Here is an 18,678-nt window from a genome sequence, read left to right as displayed (position 1 = left end):
TCCCCACGTCGCGGTCTCCCGCTGAAGGTGTTCCACGCGGTGGCGACAAGATGGCGTCTCCATGCGACGGGGTCAAGATGGCGGCTTCCCGCGGTGGAGGCAGCAAGATGGCGGCTTCCCGCCGTTCGTCCCCAACCACGCCCAAGATGGCGGCGTCGTGCCGCGTGTTGGAGAGGGCGGGAAGCATCGGCAAGGCCCCAATGGTGGACGGCTCGGCCCCACTCGAAGGCTCCCCGCTTGGCCACTCCGGCCGCATCATCGTCGTCACCAGGGCGAATAACTGCATCAAAACAGCCCTCAGTGAATCAAGTTGGGCCGCCACGTGTCGCCATCCCTCCTCGGTGCCCGCCGATGCAGACGGCCCAGCCGCCCCGATAACATCTTGCACTCCCGGTGCGTCGCCCGTCCCTGCGTCGCCTCCGCCTTCCATCGTCGGGAGCGCCACCGCCGGAGGAAGATCGTCGTCGTCTTCAGAAGATGGTGCAGGTATGTTATTTTTCTTGAGATGTTTCGACATCCCGTTCCACTTCTGACTCCAGGGTAATAAAGGACTCTGCAGGTGATGTAGGTCTCCGTTCGTCCTTTATTGGGTTCTTGTCTCGCACCCCGCGCGTCCACTGTCTGACCCGCGCCTCTTCTACTGTGCACCCCGCGCATGCTTCGTGTGCCCCGCACACCCCGCAGCCACATCGCTGCTCCGTGTGCCCCGCACACTCCACCAGCCACTCACTAGCTACGCGTGCCCCGCACACTCCGCTAGCTCCTCACACTCCGCTAGCTCCTCACACTCCGCTAGCTCCTCACACTCCGCTAGCTACGGCTACCCCACGTACACCGCTGGCCGACGGTGCCGTGGACTCCGACCACGTGGCAAATGGCGCCACTCCTCCGCCACTGCCCAGCGTCGTTTCCCCCTATTTCACTCTCTTCCAACTCCCAGATCTCTTCCGGCTCTCTCCCTATATCCTCCCTATCACGTGACCCTGACCCTTCCTTCTCGTACTGTCCCCGTCTCCGCCCACGTTCACCCCGACTCCCATTGGAGCCCAGGTGAGCAGTGGCTCCTCCCACACGCTCCGTCAACCAGGCTCCGCCCCCCAATACTCCGGCCCACGTGAGTGGCGCGGAAGCCAGCACCCACCCTGTTCTTGCTCGCATTACAGAAGTAGTGAGTGGCTGGCTGAAATGCCATCTGTTGAGAAAGTATAGAAGGCAATCAAAAGTCTGAGACCAGGAAAGGTACCGGGCTGAGATGATCTCCTAAGCGAAATGATGAGGCAGAGTACCGTTTGTGCACAGACTGCCCAACATGACATCATGACAACAGTCTGGACCACTGGATGGGTTCCGCAGGATTAGAAGGATGCCCTGGTGGCCCCCCTCTTTAAGAAGGGGGACCGCACAGACTGTAACTTCTACAGGGGTGTCTCACTCCTCAGTGTGCCTGGAAAGGTCCTCACAAGGATTATTCAACATCGCCTTGCTAGGCACGCTGAGCAGAGGCTTGCGGAGCCCCAATGCGGTTTCAGGAAAGGGCGGTCCTGCACAGATGCCATATTTTCTGTCCGTCTGCTACAGCAAAGGTATAGGGAATTTCAACAAGACCTACATCTCTGCTTTATTGACCTGGTCAAGGCGTATTATATAATCAGTAGGCCTGGGCTCTGGGTTATTCTTCGTGCTTTTGGAGTTCCTGACCCTGCGACAGGGATGTCATCTGGCTTCCACATTATTTAACATAATCTTTGACCACATAGTTCGAGAAGCCTTCAATTGCTGTACCGGAGGAATTTTCATCTGGTACAGATACAATGGGAGGGTGATCGATGCCCAGGTGTGGTCAAGGGATGGCTCCCTATTGCTCAACCATGTTATGTATGCCGATGATCTGGTAATTGCTGCTTACTCAGAGGAGGAGTTGGAGGCACTGCTGCTGAACCTGGAGCTTTCTGCTAAGAGGTGGGGGCCTTACCATCAGCCCCACCAAAACCTAGCACCTGCCAGTGTATTTTGTACCATCAGACACTCCACCCCCCACAACTCCTAATTGGTGATAGGGCAGTTGTGGAGGGAGTGGAGAGTTTCCCATACCTGAGCAGTGTCCTCATGACTGGCTCCGGTTTAACAGCAGAGGTCTCACTCTGAATCAGTCGTGCGGCATTATTTTTTCATCGGTTGCGTAATGCTATGTGGAAGCTACCTGGTCTGTCACTCCGAACAAAGCTTGAGGTCATCTCGGCCACAGTCATTCCCTCCCTTCTCTATGCTTACGAAACGTGGACCCCCCGAATGGAACATCTTCGCCGGTTAGAAACATTTAGGCTGGCCTGCCTACGATCCATCCTGGATTAAAACAGGCTGGATTGTGTGAGGAGCTCACAAATCCTTGAAAGATCTGGACAAAGTCCCATTGGTGAGCTCCTCCGGCAGGCAAGGCTGCGTTGGTTAGGTCATGAAGCCCGCATGCCCAGCCACCGCATGCCTAAACAGCTTTTGTTTGGCCGGATCGAGGGGGCTAAACGTGCACGGCACGGGCTAGAGAAGAGATGGAGTGATGTGGTACAGAAGGATGTGGAGCTGAGTGGACTTGCCGATGGCTGGTACCAGCGGTGTCAAGATCGGCCTCTGTGGAGGAGGCTCGTGAAGGATGCTACTGGGCAATTGGAGGCAGTCGCCCTCCAACAACAACGGACGGCGGAGGAGCGACGCTCACAACAACGAGCAGAGCTCTGGGGGGCTAAATGTACAACAAATTGGCACAGTAGGGGGCACAGGTGGTTCATCAGCCACTTATCTTAGTCAGTCGACCCTTGGCACCTGGGTCTGCCCCGTGACCTCCTGCCAGCGGGCTTTCGACACTTCACGTGACCTCAAGGTGCACATAGCCTGGCACAAATATCGTGGTGACATCACCGCCACTTAGTGGCGAATGGCGGTTGTTATTGGGTGAATGAGTGTGTGAATAAATGTGTGACTGAGTCACTTTGTGTGAATCTTGATTTTAAACTTTCGTGACTGCATAAATCCATACTCTCTGGTTCTTTCGGTAAAGTCACATAGATAGAAAAAATATTAAAAGGTAAACACGACGTTTCGGTCGCAACCAAAGCGGCCGTTTTCAGGTGAGAAAGAAAATTATCTGCTGTTGTGGCTTTATATAGGCACGGGAGGGGAAAACAGGAGTTTGGCTGTAGGAGTTAGGAACGTGGGGGGGGGGGGGGAAGGAGGAGAACACTTTGTGTGAGTTAATGTGTGTGAGTGTGAATGTGTGGGTGAGTGGGTGAATGTGTGAGTAAATGAGTGAGATTAGTGTGTGAGTGTGAGTGTGTGGGCGAGTGAGTGTGTGAGTGAGTGTATGTGAGTGAGTGATTGAGTGTTTGAGTGTGTGTGAGTGTGTATAGCCTGTGGGGAACCTTTGTGTCTGTGTATTAATAGAGACACACACTTAGAGTTAGACTCACGCAGACTCTGCAAAGACAAAGATCCCCCGTATAGCCTGTAACAGACTGTAGGGGCAAGTGCCGCTAGCGAGCAGCACCTATGAAGGCCGCCACTGTGGCACACGAGGGGTGGGTGGCCAACACTACGCCCGGCCGCCTTTGTCTCCCCCGTGGCGATGTTCACTACACACCGTACCAGGTTCTCATTTGAGGCTGAGTCGACGTAGGGGACGCCCGGGACCGGTTCAGATAATGGTTATAGCTGTGCGGTATTGGTGGTGGCCCTGAGCGGGAATTGAACTCTGGTTTCTGGCCAGGTTCGTGGTAGAATAGCAGCGCGCTCACCGCTGGGCCACAGCTCCCCATCACCATCATCATCACCACCACCACCATCACAATCATCGTCAACATTAGCATAATCACCATCATCGTTAACATCATCACCACCATCACCATCATCATAATAATCATCGTTTACATCAACATTATCGTTTACATCACCATCATCACCACCATCGTTAACATCACCATCATCACCATCATCACCACCTTAATCACCACCATCATCACCACCATCATCACCACCTTCATCACCACCTTCATCACCACCTTCATCATCGTCAACATCACCACCATCATCATTATGGCTCGGAGCGCCACGCACTAACCGCTGCGCCACCACTCCACGCAACAACCGCCATTCGGAACTACTGGCGGTGACGTCACCACGACGCTTGTGCCAGGCCATGTGCACCTTGAGGCCACGTGAAGTGTCGAACGCCCGCTGGCAGGAGGTCCTGGGCAGACCCAGGTGCCACCGGTCGACTGACTGAGATGACCGAGATGACTGGCTGAGGCACCACCTGTAACTCCTACTGTGCCAACTTGCTGTGCTTTAGCCACCCGGCGCTCCGCTCGTTGTTGTGAGCGTCGCTCCTCCGCCCTCTGTTGTTGGTGGAGGGCGACTGCCTCCAACTGCCCAGTAGCATCCTTCACGAGCCTCCTCTACTGAGGTCGATCTTGACACCGCTGGTACCAGTCATCGGCAAGTCGACTCAGCTCCACGTCCTCCTGTACCACATCACTCCATCTCTTCTCTAGCCCGTGCCGCGCCCGTTTAGCCCTCTCTATCCGGCCAAACAAAAGCTGTTTAGGCATGCGGTGATTGGGCATGCGGGCTATATGACCCAGCCAACGCAGCCTTGCCTGCTGGAGGAGCTCACCGATGGGACTTTGCCCAGATTTTTCAAGGATTTGTGAGCTCCTCACACAATCCAGCCTGGTTAAACCCAGTATGGATCGTAGGCAGGCCAGCCTAAATGTTTCTAACCGGCAAAAGATGTTCTATTAGGGGGGTCCACGTTTCGCAATCATAGAGAAGGGAGGGAATGACCGTGGCCGAGAAGACCCGAAGCTTCGTGCGGAGCGACAGACCAGGTATAGCTTCCACATAGCGTTATGCAACCGATGAAAAGATAATGCCGCTCGACTGATTCGGAGTGAGAGCTCTGCTGTTAAACCGGAGCCGGTCATCAGCACACTGCCCAGGTATGGGAAACTCTCCACTCTCTCCACAACTGCCCCATTACCAATTGGGAGTTGTAGGAGTGGAGTGCCCGATGGTACAAAATACCCAGGCAGGTGCTTCGTTTTGGTGGGGCTGATGGTAAAGCCCCACCTCTAAGTGGCACACTCCAGTTTCAGCAGCAGCGCCTCCAACTCCTCCTCTGAGTGAGCTGCAATTACCCGGTCGTCGGCATACATAACGTGGTTGGGCAATAGGGAGCCATCCCATGACCGCACCCGGGCATCGATCATTCTCCCATTGTATCTGTACCAGATGGAAATTCCTCCGGTACAGCTACTGAAGGCTTCATGAACTTCGTGGTCTAAATAGATGTTAAATAATGTTGGAGCCAGAGGACATTCCTGTCGCACCCCAATGTGTACAGGGAATGGCTCTGACTCCTAGCCACGTAGTTTTACCCGGGCCCGCTCACCATCATGATGGTCCTTAATGAGCGTGAGCAGAGGATCAGGGACTCCGAAAGCACAAATAACCACCCAGAGCCCAGGCCTACTGATGGTATCATATGCCTTGCCCAGCTCAATGAAGCAGAGATGTAGGTCTTGTTGGAATTCCCTACACCTCTGCTGTAGCAGACAGATAGAAAATATGGCAACTGTGCAGGACCGCCCTTTCCTGAAACCGCATTGGGGCTCCGCCAGCCACTCCTCAGCGTGCGTAGCAAGGTGATGTTGAATAATCTTGTCCAGGACCTTACCCGGCACACTGAGGAGTGAGATGCCCCTGTAGTTGTTACAGTCTATGCGGTCCCCCTTCTTGAAGAGGGGGACCACCAGGGCATCCTTCCAATCCTGCAGAACCCGTCCAGTGGCCCAGACTGTTGTTATGATGTCATGAAGGGCAGTCTGCGCACGAACGGCACCCTCCCTCAGCATTTCGCTTGGGAGATCATCTCTGCCCGGTGCCTGTCCTGGTCTCAGACTCTGGATCGCCTTCAGTACTTCCTCAATGGATGGCACCTCAGCCAGCCACTCACTCCAATATCTGAGGCACTGCAGCCTCGGCAGGGTCATCCCCACTTTGTCCCACGTTGTTATCCAGGCTGAGGGATGTCCCCTCCCCCAGGACCTCACAGAAATGCTCAGCAAATCTGAAAACCTGTTCCTGTGGGTCGGAGATTGGATCACCGTTATTTCCCCTAATGATGGTAATAGGTGTGGCGCTGCAGGTAACTTATTTGGTGGAATTAAAGAGCGATTTGTGATCGCGGGCCATTGAGGCAGACTCCATCTCCTCAGCAACCCGCGACCACCACCCATCCTTGCAGCGCCACACGGCTTTCTGAACCTCCGAGCGAAGGCTGCGGTAAGCCTCCTCATTCTCCGACGTGGGATGCTGTAGCCGATTAGAGTGGGCCTGTCGCTTTTTCTCAGCCAGCTTGAACACCTCCTCTGTCAACCAGGGTTTCTGGGGAGGTCTGGACCGTGTTCCCAAAGCAGCCATTGCAGCTGCATGTTCCACAGTCCCCTCGACATCAGGAGGAGTGGAGGACGACGCCAACTGCAGCCGCAAGCGATCATTAATTTCTCACTTGCAACTATCATTAGCTAGCTGAGACCGTGCCACTAAGGGTTTGAATGGGGTCCTGGGTGTACACCCACCACTGGAGTGGAAGAATGGCAGGCGCATCTTACAGATGACAAGTCGATGGTCAGTGGGCAAATCAGCTCCACGGTAGGTACTGGTGTCAAGGACATGGGCCCGCATCCACTGTTCCATCACTCTGTAATCCAGCAGATGTTCTTGCTTGGACCCGGCATGTATCCATGATGTTGTGTGGATGCGCCGATGCCGGAACAGCGTGTTAGTAATTACAAGCCCATGGGCTGCACAAAAATCTAGCAGCCTCCTGCCGTTGTTATTGAGCTGATCTGGCCCATGCCTTCCAATCACTCCAGACCAGGTGCCAGCATCATGACCAACTCGGACATTCAAGTCACCCAACAAGATGACTCTATCCCGAGGGGCTACTTTCTGTGACAGGAGGTCATAGAAGGCATCTCTGGTTGATGGGAAGACAAGCCCAAAGTAGCCTGGAGCTTACAGCTTCCCACACCTCACCGCCATGCTCCCTCACCCACACACTCACCCACATCCCCACCCACATACCCACATAATCGCTGACCCACTCACACACACATACAAACACTCATCACACACACTCACACACACCCCCTCACCCAGACACTCACCCACACACCCACTGACCCACACACACATATTCACACACTCATCACACCCACTCACACACACTCCATCATCCACACACCCACTGACCCACACACACATTAACACACTCATCACACACACACACTCGCTCACCCACACACCCACACAACCACTGACCCACACACACATATTCACACTCATCACACACACTCACACACACTCGCTCACCCACACACTCACCCACTCTCCCACTGACCTACACACACAGTAACACACTCATCACACACACTCACACACACTCGCTTACCCACACACTCAACCACACCTACTGACCCACATACACAGTAAAACACTCATCGCACCCACTCACACACATTCGCTCATCCACACACTCACCCACACACCCACTGACCCACACACACATATTCACACACTCATCACACACTCACCCACTGACCCACACACACATATTCACACACTCATCACACACTCACACACACTCCATGACCCACACACACACACATTAACACACTAATCACACATACTCACACACACTCGCTCACCCACACACCCACTGACCCACACACTATCTCATCACACATACTCACACACACTCGCTCACCCACGCACTCACCCACACACCCACTGACCCACACACACATATTCACACACTCACACTCGCTCAGCCATACACTCACCCACTGACCCACACACATATATTCACACACTCATCACACACTCACACACACTCCATGACCCACACACACACACATTAACACACTCATCACACATACTCACACACACTCGCTCACCCACACACCCACTGACCCACACACACATATTCACACTCATCACACACACTCACACACACTCGCTCACCCACACACTCACCCACTCTCCCACTGACCTACACACACAGTAACACACTCATCACACACACTCACCCACACACCCACTGACTCACACACACATATTCACACACTCATCATACACTCACACTCGCTCACCCATACACTCACCCACTGACCCACACACATATATTCACACACTCATCACACACTCACACACACTCCATGACCCACACACACACACATTAACACACTCATCACACATACTCACACACACTCGCTCACCCACACACCCACTGACCCACACACCCTCTGACCCAAACACACAGTAACACACTCATCACACACACTCACACACACTCCATGACCCACACACACACATTAACACACTCATCACACATACTCACACACACTCGCTCACCCACATACCCACTGACCCACACACTATCTCATCACACATACTCACGCATACTCGCTCACCCACACACTCACCCACACACCCACTGACCCACACACACATATTCACACACTCATCACACACACTCACACACACTCCATGATCCACACACTCACCCACACACACACAGTAACACACTCATCACACACACTCATACGTGTCTATAAATACACACACACTCACACACAGACACGTGTGTGTCTATAAAAAGACACATAGACACGTGTGTATATATAGACACACACGTGTCTGTGTGTGAGAGAGAGACAGCGACAGAATCTGGGAGACTCTACTCAGCTCCACATCTTGAAGGTTTGTATGATCATCTTCCCACTCGCTCACACACTCACTCATACACTCACTCACACACTCACTCATACACTCACTCACACACACTCACTCACACTCACACACTCACTCACACTCTCTCCACTCTCACACACTCGCTCACCCACACTCACAAAGATAAAAGACAAAGATCCGCCAGTATAGCCTTAACAGACTGTTCGGGCAAGTGCTGTTAGCGAGCACCTATGAAGACACTCACACACTCACACAAAGACAAATATCCCCCGTGTAGCCTTAACAGGCTTTAGGGGCAAGTGCTGTTAGCGAGCACCTTTGAAGGTCGGCACGGCACACGAGGGGGTGGGTGGTCAGCAACCACGCCCGGCCGCCTTTGTCTCCCTAGTAGCGATATTTACTACACACAGCACCAGGTACTGATTTTAGACTGAGTCGACCTCGGGGAGGCCCAGGACCGGTTCAGATAATCATCACTGATGTTGGCCGTGAGCGAGAATCGAACCCGGGTCGCCAGGTACGTAGCGCAGCGTAGCGTTAACCGCTACACTACCGCTCCCCACACACACTTATGTGCGCACACGCTCACACATTCTCACACACACTCACACACAAATGCACAATCATGTGCGCACACACTCACTTACATTCTCACACTCACTCACACATTCTCACACACACTCACGCACTCGCACACACTCATGTGCGCACTCACGCACTCACACACACTCAAACACACTCACTCATTCTCACACTCACACACACAGGCAAACGCTCACTCCCAGTGGCGAGGCCGACTCACTCCATCTCGCGGAAGGATCTCTTCAGCTGAACACTGTTAAAAAAAATATGCATATCTCATGGCATGTTTTTCGTAAGTGGGGGTGGTGTTCGTAGATGGGGGTGGTGTTCGTAAGTGGGGGTGGTGTTCGTAAGTGGGGGTGGTGTTCGTAAGTCGGTGTGAGATTCGGAAGTGGGGGTGGTGATCGTGAGTGCGGGTGTTGTTCGTAAGTGGGGGTGGTGTTCGTAAGTGGGGGTGGTGTTCGTAAGTGGGGGTGGTGATCGTGAGTTCGGGTGGTGTTCGTAAGTGGGGGTGGTGTTCGTAAGTAGGGGTGGTGTGCGTGAGTGGCGGTGGTGTTCTTAAGCCGAGGAATACAATATGTTGTATATTTAGCGTCTGTCTTTCTCTCACCGTGCTTTCAAGTTTATGTATTAGGTATAGCCCTGTGCGCCATGTGGCTCTTGACCCGGGTGCAACCGCAACAAACAAAAACATTGGTCGCTGTGTGGATTTTGTCTCTGGGTCCCTCCGGTTTGTCCCCACCACATTTAGAATCGACGTCATCACCGCGTCGTTCGAGAGTGATTTGGCTGCTGATATAAATTTCCACACGATGATGACGATGATATCAGCCATTTCTGTTGAGCTGCTATCGTTTGTGACGGTCAGGTCGCATCTATGAAAAGAGCTACGGCATAGCTCAGCGGGGCCCTTACACATGGTAATATAAAAGGATATTTTAATTGTTTAGTTGAATAGATTTACTACCCATAAACTCAACACTGCCCATAGACTCACCACTGCACCATAGACTCACCACTGCACCATAGACTCAACACTACCCGGAGACTCAACACTGCACCATAGACTCAACACTACCCACAGACTCAACACTACCCATTGACTCAACACTACCCGTAGACTCAACACTGCATAATTAGTACTAATCACATACCTGCATTTCCCATATCCCCTCCCTTGGATGCTGCTAATTCCTGCATAATGCACGGACATAAGTAGTACTAATCACATACCTGCATTTCTCATAAATATGCTAAAATCCTCTTGACATGCAAATTATTTTGTCAAGGCGCCCTTTCCCCCCCTTCCAACCCAGCTTATATATATGCTCCAAGCACGTGTGCTGTTTCATTCAGACGCCGTCGCCTCGACAGACCTGGTTTTCACCTGAGGACGGCTGCTTGCGTTGTGGCCGAAACGTCGTGAGAATTATTTTATTATGTTTTATTTTTATTATTTTACTACTTCCCTTCTACGTGACTTTACCGAAAGAACCAAAGAAGACTACCCATAGACTCAACACTGCACTATCGACTCAACACTACCCACAGACTCAACACTGCACCACAGACTCAACACTGCATCATTGACTCAAGACTGCCCATAGACTCAACACTGCACCATAGACTCAACACTCACCCACTCACTTATTCACCCACTCATTCACTCACACTCAATCATTCGCCAATTCAATCGCTCGCTCATTCACCCATTCACTCACTCCCACACTCATTCACCCTTTCGCTCACTCACTCACGCACATACAAAGCTTCCTCAGTGCTGTAGGGACAAGTGCCGTTAGTAGCGAGTAGCAGAGCCTATTAAGGCCGCCACTGAGGCACACGAGATGGTGGGTGGCCAGCACCACGCCCGACCGCATGTCTCCCCCAGTGGCGACGATTACCACACCGCACCGGGTACTCGTTTAAGGCTGAGTCGCCCAAGGGGGGTGGGGCGAGTTCCAGGATCATGTTCAGATCCTGGGCCTCATCCTGTCCACTCGTATTGGGCTTTGAGGGAACTGCATCCGCGGGGCTCGAGACTCCGTCTACTGGCCCCGGATGGCATTGGGGTTGAGAGAATATGAACCTTATGGCGGGATTCCGGGGTTCCCGAATAAAGGGAAGTCAAAATCGTAGTTAAGTCATATATTTTTGGCGACTCCGTCCCACTGCGCACATAAATGCCGCGACCCATCTGGCGCGGATCCTTCTGTTGTCGTGTCGTCCAAGCGCATCGGCGAGGACGAATGCGCGGAAGAAACAAAACTTTGAAACTTTTATTAGCGCACCGTGTAGAGCTCGTCGAGAAGAATTGATTTCCGTATCGTTCGCCTTCAACGGACATAAAATTACGTCGCAACGCAGTTTATGCGAGAGCCGGGCGCTTTTGGGACCCCGGGGTCCCGCCATGAGGTTCATTTATGAAGGAGAGAATAAAAAACAATAGTGGGGGGGCTTTTACCCTTTCTGGCAATAAAACGAGAGTTGTGTTAAGACGTTCAAACACCGAATAGATTGAACCTTCTGCAAGGAATCCAGTCGCTGCATTAACCACACACACAGAGTACTTGTGGTGAGCATGCAAACAAGCATGGCTCTGGTGATAAATGACGCATTGTCTTTGAAACTGATTGGCCTACACCAGAGACAGCACCAGCCTTGTGTGTGGCCTCGTCTCTGTACCGGTGGCAGACCAGAGAACAACGGCAAACGACGAACGTTGAGATTTATGTAGTGTATAGTGAAGTGTATACTGTAGTGTATAGTGTAGTGTATAGTGTAGTGTATAGTGTAGTGTACAGTGTAGTGTATAGTGTATAGTTTAGTGTATAGTGGAGTGTATAGTGAAGTGTATAGTGTAGTGTATAGTGTCGTGTATAGTGTAGTGTATAGTAGTGTATTGTATAGTGCAGTGTATAGTGTAGTGTGTAGTGTATAGTGTAGTGCAGGGGTCGGCAACCTACGGCTCCGGAGCCGCATGCGGCTCTTTACGGGCTGCTTCTTGACGATATGTACGTATGTACATAGATGCATTGCGGCTCTTGAAATACTGAATTTTGTACCGAATTGGAAAGAAATGGCTCTTCTTGTTATTTTGGTTGCCGACCCCTGGTCTAGTGTATAGTTGAGTGTATAGTGCAGTGTATAGTGTAGTGTATACTGGAGTGTATAGTCTAGTGTATAGTGTAGTGTATAGTGTAGTGTATAGTGTAGTGTATAGTTTAGTGTATAGTGGAGTGTATAGTGTATAGTTTAGTGTATAGTGTAGTGTATAGTTTAGTGTGTAGTGTATAGTTTAGTGTATAGTGGAGTGTACAGTGTATAGTGTAGTGTACAGTGTATATATCTTTACGGGTGTCTATATATCTCTACACATCTGTATGTATCTCTGCACATCTCTATGTATCTCTACACAATATCTATGTATCTTTCCACATCTCTATGAGTCTCTACTCATCTCAACGAGTCTCTACGCATGTCTACGAATTGCTATACATCTTTACGAGTCTCTATGTATCTCTAAACATCTCTACGAGTCTCTATATATATCTGCGCATCTCTATGTATCTCTGTATGTCTCTATACTCTCCCCCCCGATCCTTATCTCTCTCTCCCCCAGCACGATGTCCGAGAGGCAGATCCCCTTCTCTAGGCCCCTGTTCCGCCACCCCAGCTGGGACCCCTTCCGTGAGTGGATGCCCCCCCAAGTGCCGCTGAGGCTGCCCGACCAGGACTTTGGGATGGCCGCTCCATACCCCAGCCTGGCCTCCTGGGACGCGGCCTCTCTGGGCCTCCCCGACTGGGCCCGTGGCGCCTGGCCCTCGTACACGCGGTGAGGTGGTGGTGGTGGTGGAGGTGATGGAAGTGGAGGAGGGGGTGGTGGCGATGGAGGTGATGGTGGAGGTGGTTTAAAAGAGGGAGGTTGGAGGTAGTGGAGGTGGGGGAGGAAGTGGAGGTGAAGGTGGAGGTGGTGGAGGGGATGGTGGTGGTGGGGGTCTTGGTGGAGGCGTAGTGGGAGGAGGATGGGGAGGTGGAGAGGGAGGAGGTGGAGGTGATTGGGGTGGTGGTGGTGGTGGTGGCGATGGAGGTGATAGTGGATGAGGAGGTGGAGGTGGTGGAGAGGGAGGATGTAGGCGATAGAGGAGGCAGTGGAGGTGGTGGTGGAGACAGTGGAGGAGGTAGAGGAGGCTCCGCCATCAATTGGGCGAGGCAGAGACTGGGTCTGTGACGCTCGCTCCCTGTGGAACGAACGGACATCGGCGCTTGGTGGCTAGGGTCGCGGGTTCGATCCCCGACCAGGCGAGATGTTAACTACCTCGCCTGGTATGCAGCAGGTCACGGGTTTGATTACCGACCCTGCAAAGATGTTAACCACCTCGCCTGGAATGCAGGAGGTCGGGGGTCCGATCCCCGACCCAGCGAGATGTTAACTACCTCGCCTGGTATGCAGGTCGCGGGTTCGATCCCCGACCCTGTGAAATGTTAACTGCATCTCCTGGTATGCAGGAGGTCGTGAGTCTGATCTCCGACCCAGCGAGATGTTAACTACCTCGCCTGGTATGCAGGTCGTGGGTTCGATCCCCGACCCTGTGAGATGTTAACTACCTCGCCTGGCATGCAGAAAGTCGCGGGTTTGATCCCCGACCCTGCGAGACGTTAACTACCTCGTCTGGTATGCAGGTCGTGGGTTCGATCCCCGACCCTGTGAAATGTTAACTGTCTCTCCTGGTATGCAGGAGGTCGCGGGTTCGATCCCCCACCCTATGCGATGTTAACTACCTCGCCTGGTATGCAGGAGGTCGTGGGTTCGATCCCAGGCCCTGCAAGATGTTAACTACCTCGCCTGGCATGCAGAAGGTCGCGGGTTCAATCCCAGACCCTGCGAGAGGTTAACTATCTCGCCTGGCATGTAGAAGGTCGCGGGTTCAATCCCAGACCCTGCGAGATGTTAACTACCTCGCCTGGTATACATAAGGTCGTGGGTTCGATCCCGTGACCCTGAAGATGCCTGCTACTGATGTATATTTGGAGTCTGTGTGTGTGTGTGGGGGTTTCTCTCCCCCCTGTGAGATGTTAACTACCTCGCCTGGGTTCGATCCCGACCCCTGACGCCTGCTGTATATTTGGAGTGTGCGTGTCTCTCTCTCTCTCTCCGTTTCCGCGTGCGTTTTTTTTCTCAGGGTCCTCCGGTTTTTCCGTACCACCTTTAGAATCAACATCAAAATCACGCGTTTTAGAGTTTTTGGATGCCGCTATACATTCCTACGCCATGCTGATATTAGCCGCATGGTTGAGCTATCATTTGCGATAGCCCAGCTGCACCATAGTTCAGTGGGGCCTTACCTGGTAGAATAAAATAGTTTTAGTTGATTTTATGGGTCTCTATGTGTCTCTATGGGTCTATATGTGTCTCTATGGGCTATATGTATTTGTATGGGCTATATGTGTCTCTATGTCTCTTTGTGTTTATATGTCTCTTTATGAGTCTATACGTGTCTTTATATGTCTCTATGTCTCTCTATGGGTCTCTATGTCTCTTTATGGGTCTCTATATCTATATATATACATGTTTATCTATGGGTCTATGTGTGTTCCTATGGGTCTCTATACATGTCTGTGGGTGTATATATATGTCTCTACATCTTTCTGCTTATCTCTATGGGTCTCTATGTATCTATATGTCCCTCTATGGGTCTCTATGTGTCTCTATGTATCTCTATGGGTCGCTATGTATTTCTATGGTTCTCAATACATCTCTATTAGTATCCGTGTATCTGTGCGTCTCTATGTATCTCTATGGGTCTCTCTGGGTCTCTATGTCTCTTTATGGGTCTCTATGTATCTCTATGGGTCTCTATGTGTCTCTATGTATCTCCATGGGTCTATATGCATCTGCAATATCCACACGACAAGCCACTTGCTTGAGCTGCTCTCATTTGAAATGGCCACGTCGCTTCTGAAGAAGAGCTTCACAGCTCAGTGGAGTCTTACACTTGGAAAGATGACGCTCGTTTAGGTTTAATTTAGTCTGTGGGTCTCCCTCCCCCCTTCCCCTCTATCCCCCCACCCCTTCCTCCCCTCTCTTCATCCCCTCCCCCCTCCCTCCATCCCCTCCCCTCTCCCTCCCATATTCCTCCATCCCGCCCTCCCTCCTCCACTCTCTCCATTCCCTCCCCCCCTCCCTCACCCCTCCCTCCCCTCTCTCCATCCCCTCCCTCCTCCCTCCCCTCCATCCCCTCCATCCTCTCTCTCCAACCCCTCCCTTCTCATCCACCCCCTCCCTCCCCCCTCCCCCCCACCAACCCCACAGCTCCAGCCTCTTCGGTCCACCGAGCCCCACCCCCGGGCACGCGACCTCGCCGCCGGCGACGTCCTCCCAGGGCCCCGGCGCGCCGGTCCCGTTGGCCGGGGGCCCCCTCGGCCCCGGGGGTCCTCTCGGGGCCTCCCTCGGGGCCTCCCTCGGGGGTCCCCCGGTGGCGGCGGGGGGGGACCCCGCGGCGGCGCTAGCCCTGGGCCGCCAGCTCAGCTCGGGCCTCTCGAGCCTACGGCACACCTCGGACCGCTGGCGCGTCAGCCTGGACGTCAACCACTTCTCACCCGAGGAGCTCGTCGTGAAGACGGCGGGGGGATACGTCGAGATCAGCGGTCAGTGGCGGGGCACCCAGGGCCAATGGGGGTGTGGGCCTGGGGCAATGGGGGTGCCCCTGGGGCAATGGGGATGCCCCTGGGGCAATGGATTTGTGCCCCTGGGGCAATGGGTTTGTGCCCCTAGGCCCTAGGGCAATGGGTTTGTGCCCCTGGGGCAATGGGTTTGTGCCCCCGGGGCAATGGGTTTGTGCCCCTGTGGCAATGGGTTTGTGCCGCTGGGGCTCCACTGCCCACAGTAGCCACTGGGGGTGCCCCTGGGGCTCAACTTTCACTGCATTGCGCTGACACAGTAGACATTGGAAGTGCCCCTGGGGCAATTGGGGAGCCTCTGGGGCTCTACTTATACTGCCCACAGCAGCCACTGCGAGTGCCCCTGGGGCAATGGAGGTGCCCCTGGGGCTCCACTCCACTACACTGCACCAACACAGTCGCCACTAGGGGAGCCCGTGAGGCTCCACTGACACTGCCCACAGTAGGCACTGGGGGCTCCACTGCACTGGATGCACACACAGTAGCCACTCGGGGCTCCACTGGGAATTCACTTGCACTGCCCACAGCAGCCACTGGGAGTGCCCCTGGGGCAATGGAGGTGCCCCTGGAGCTCCACTCCTCTGCACAGCATTGCATCAACACAGTAGCCACTAGCAGAGCCCGTGGTGCTCCATTTGCATTGCCCACAGTCGCCGCTACAGGCTCCGCGGCACTGGATGCACACAAAGTAGCCATTTGGGGTGCCCCTGGGGCTCCACTGCCCACAGTAGCCACTGGGAGTGCCCTGAATGGCCTGAGAACCTCACGTCCGGGTGACTTGATGTCCCGATGACATGGTGACCGAATATCCTGATGGCATGATGACCTAACTACACGATGCCTCAACGATTGAATGACCCAATGACCTGATGACCTGGTGCACCAACGACCGGATGCCCAAATGCCCGAGTGGCACGATGACCTGGTGGCACGTCCTGACGTTCTTATGACCCGATGCCTTAATGCCCCGATGACCTCATGTCCTCACGGCGACAGGATGCCCGGATGTGCTAATGACGCGGTGCCCCCATGACCTGCTGATGTCACCCCACCCCCCCCCCCCCTCCCCCAGGCAAGCACGAGGAGCGTCAGGATGAGCACGGATTCGTGGCCAGATGCTTCACTCGCAAGTACATGTGAGTGACCCCCACCCCCTCGCCCCCCCCCACCCACCCGTCGCCATGGTGACCCCCAAGGTGACACCCAAGGTGACCTATCTGACCCCATGGTGGCCACACACTGACCTCCAATGACCCCTACGGTGAAGTCCCGTGACCCCATGCTGACCTATTTGACCCTGCGGTGACTCCGGTGATCTCCTGTGACCCCATGGTGAAGTACAGTGACCCCACACTGACCTATCTGACCCCACCGTTACCTCCCTTGACCCCACTGTGACCTCCCGTGACCCCACGTGACCCCACTGTGACCTCCCATGACCCCCATGGTAATCTCCTGTGATCCCACAGTGAACTCCAGTGACCCCACGGGGTCCTCACCGTGCCCTCGCCCCTGGTACCTCCTCCTCCACGCTCCTCCTCCTTTCTACCACCACCACCCCAAACTGCCCCCTAATATAGACACAGACCACGTGGTATCATCTCTCTCTCTTTCTCTAGACGGGATGGTCACTCCCCCCTCCCCCTCCCCTCTGGTACCCCCCTTCTACCCCCACCCTCCCCACCCCCCTCATGCCCCCCCCCATCCCCCAGGCTGCCCCCCAACATAGAGGCAGACCACGTGGTGTCGTCCCTCTCCGCTGACGGGGTCCTCACGGTGGAGGCGACTCTCCCGTTGCCAGCGGCAACCCAGGACGCAGCTGGCGGTGGCCACGCGGTGCCAATTCGCTACGAGAGCACCGCACGCATCGGCCTGCCCACCACCACGGTGGGCACCACGGTGGGCACCACAACCGGTGCGACTGCGGGCACAGCCAAGGGGGGCAAGGCCTGAGCAGAGACACCACCCAGCCCTCCATCACAACCACCACCATCACAGTCACTACAGACACCGTGGGCAGTGTTCAAAATGGGGACAACGCCTGAGCGGAGACACCACCCAACACTCCATCACTACCACAGCCAGTACCATCACAACCACAATCACCACCACTACAGCCATCACCACCACCACCCTCCACCCAGCCCTTGCCCCCAGAACCCGCATGAGCAACATGGGGGGTCTTTGTCTACACGCGGCTTTGTGTGAAACCGGTAACCGAATAAAGCAGCAACAAAAAACCGGTTTCCATCGATCTCTGTCACTTCAATACACAGCAAGAGAACACCACAACCACCACCACCATCACCGCCAACATCAACACAATCATCACCACTATCACCACAACCACCATCATAATCACCACCATCACCACTATCACCACCAACATCAACACAATTATCACCACTATCACCACCAACATCAACACAATCATCACCACTATCACCACAACCATCATCATAACCACCACCATCACCACTATCACCACCAACATCAACACAATCATCACCACTATCACCACAACCGTCACCACAACCACAACCACCATCACCACTATCACCACCAACATCAACACAATCATCACCACTATCACCACAACCATCATCACAA

General features: G+C 53.8%; 1 protein-coding gene across 1 annotated transcript; it reads left to right on the top strand.

Moving 5' to 3' along the window:
• Positions 1-8,697: 8,697 nt before the first annotated feature.
• On the top strand, positions 8,698-18,307 carry LOC144738239 (heat shock protein beta-1-like). Its single transcript, XM_078621229.1, has 5 exons — positions 8,698-8,814; positions 13,010-13,222; positions 15,701-16,035; positions 17,141-17,204; positions 17,781-18,307. The coding sequence occupies exons 2-5, from the start codon at positions 13,014-13,016 to the stop codon at positions 18,019-18,021; spliced, it is 849 nt and encodes a 282-aa protein (XP_078477355.1). The 5' UTR covers positions 8,698-8,814; positions 13,010-13,013; the 3' UTR covers positions 18,022-18,307.
• The last annotated feature ends 371 nt before the right edge of the window (positions 18,308-18,678 follow it).

The sequence above is a fragment of the Lampetra planeri genome, chromosome 79, assembly GCF_965212315.1.
Source record: "Lampetra planeri chromosome 79, kcLamPlan1.2.h2, whole genome shotgun sequence".
In the NCBI taxonomy this organism is placed as follows: Eukaryota; Metazoa; Chordata; class Hyperoartia; order Petromyzontiformes; family Petromyzontidae; genus Lampetra; species Lampetra planeri.
Note: the sequence above shows the minus strand (reverse complement) of the source record. Positions and strands in the feature narration are given on the sequence as shown.

Excerpts from the sequence above, each read along its gene's own strand:
- LOC144738239 (XM_078621229.1), top strand. The coding sequence starts at position 13,014 with ATGTCCGAGAGGCAGATCCCCTTCTCTAGGCCCCTGTTCCGCCACCCC. Across the intron at positions 16,036-17,140 it reads GGGATACGTCGAGATCAGCG|GCAAGCACGAGGAGCGTCAG; the intron begins GTCAGTGGCGGG and ends CCCCTCCCCCAG. Across the intron at positions 17,205-17,780 it reads TGCTTCACTCGCAAGTACAT|GCTGCCCCCCAACATAGAGG; the intron begins GTGAGTGACCCC and ends CCCATCCCCCAG.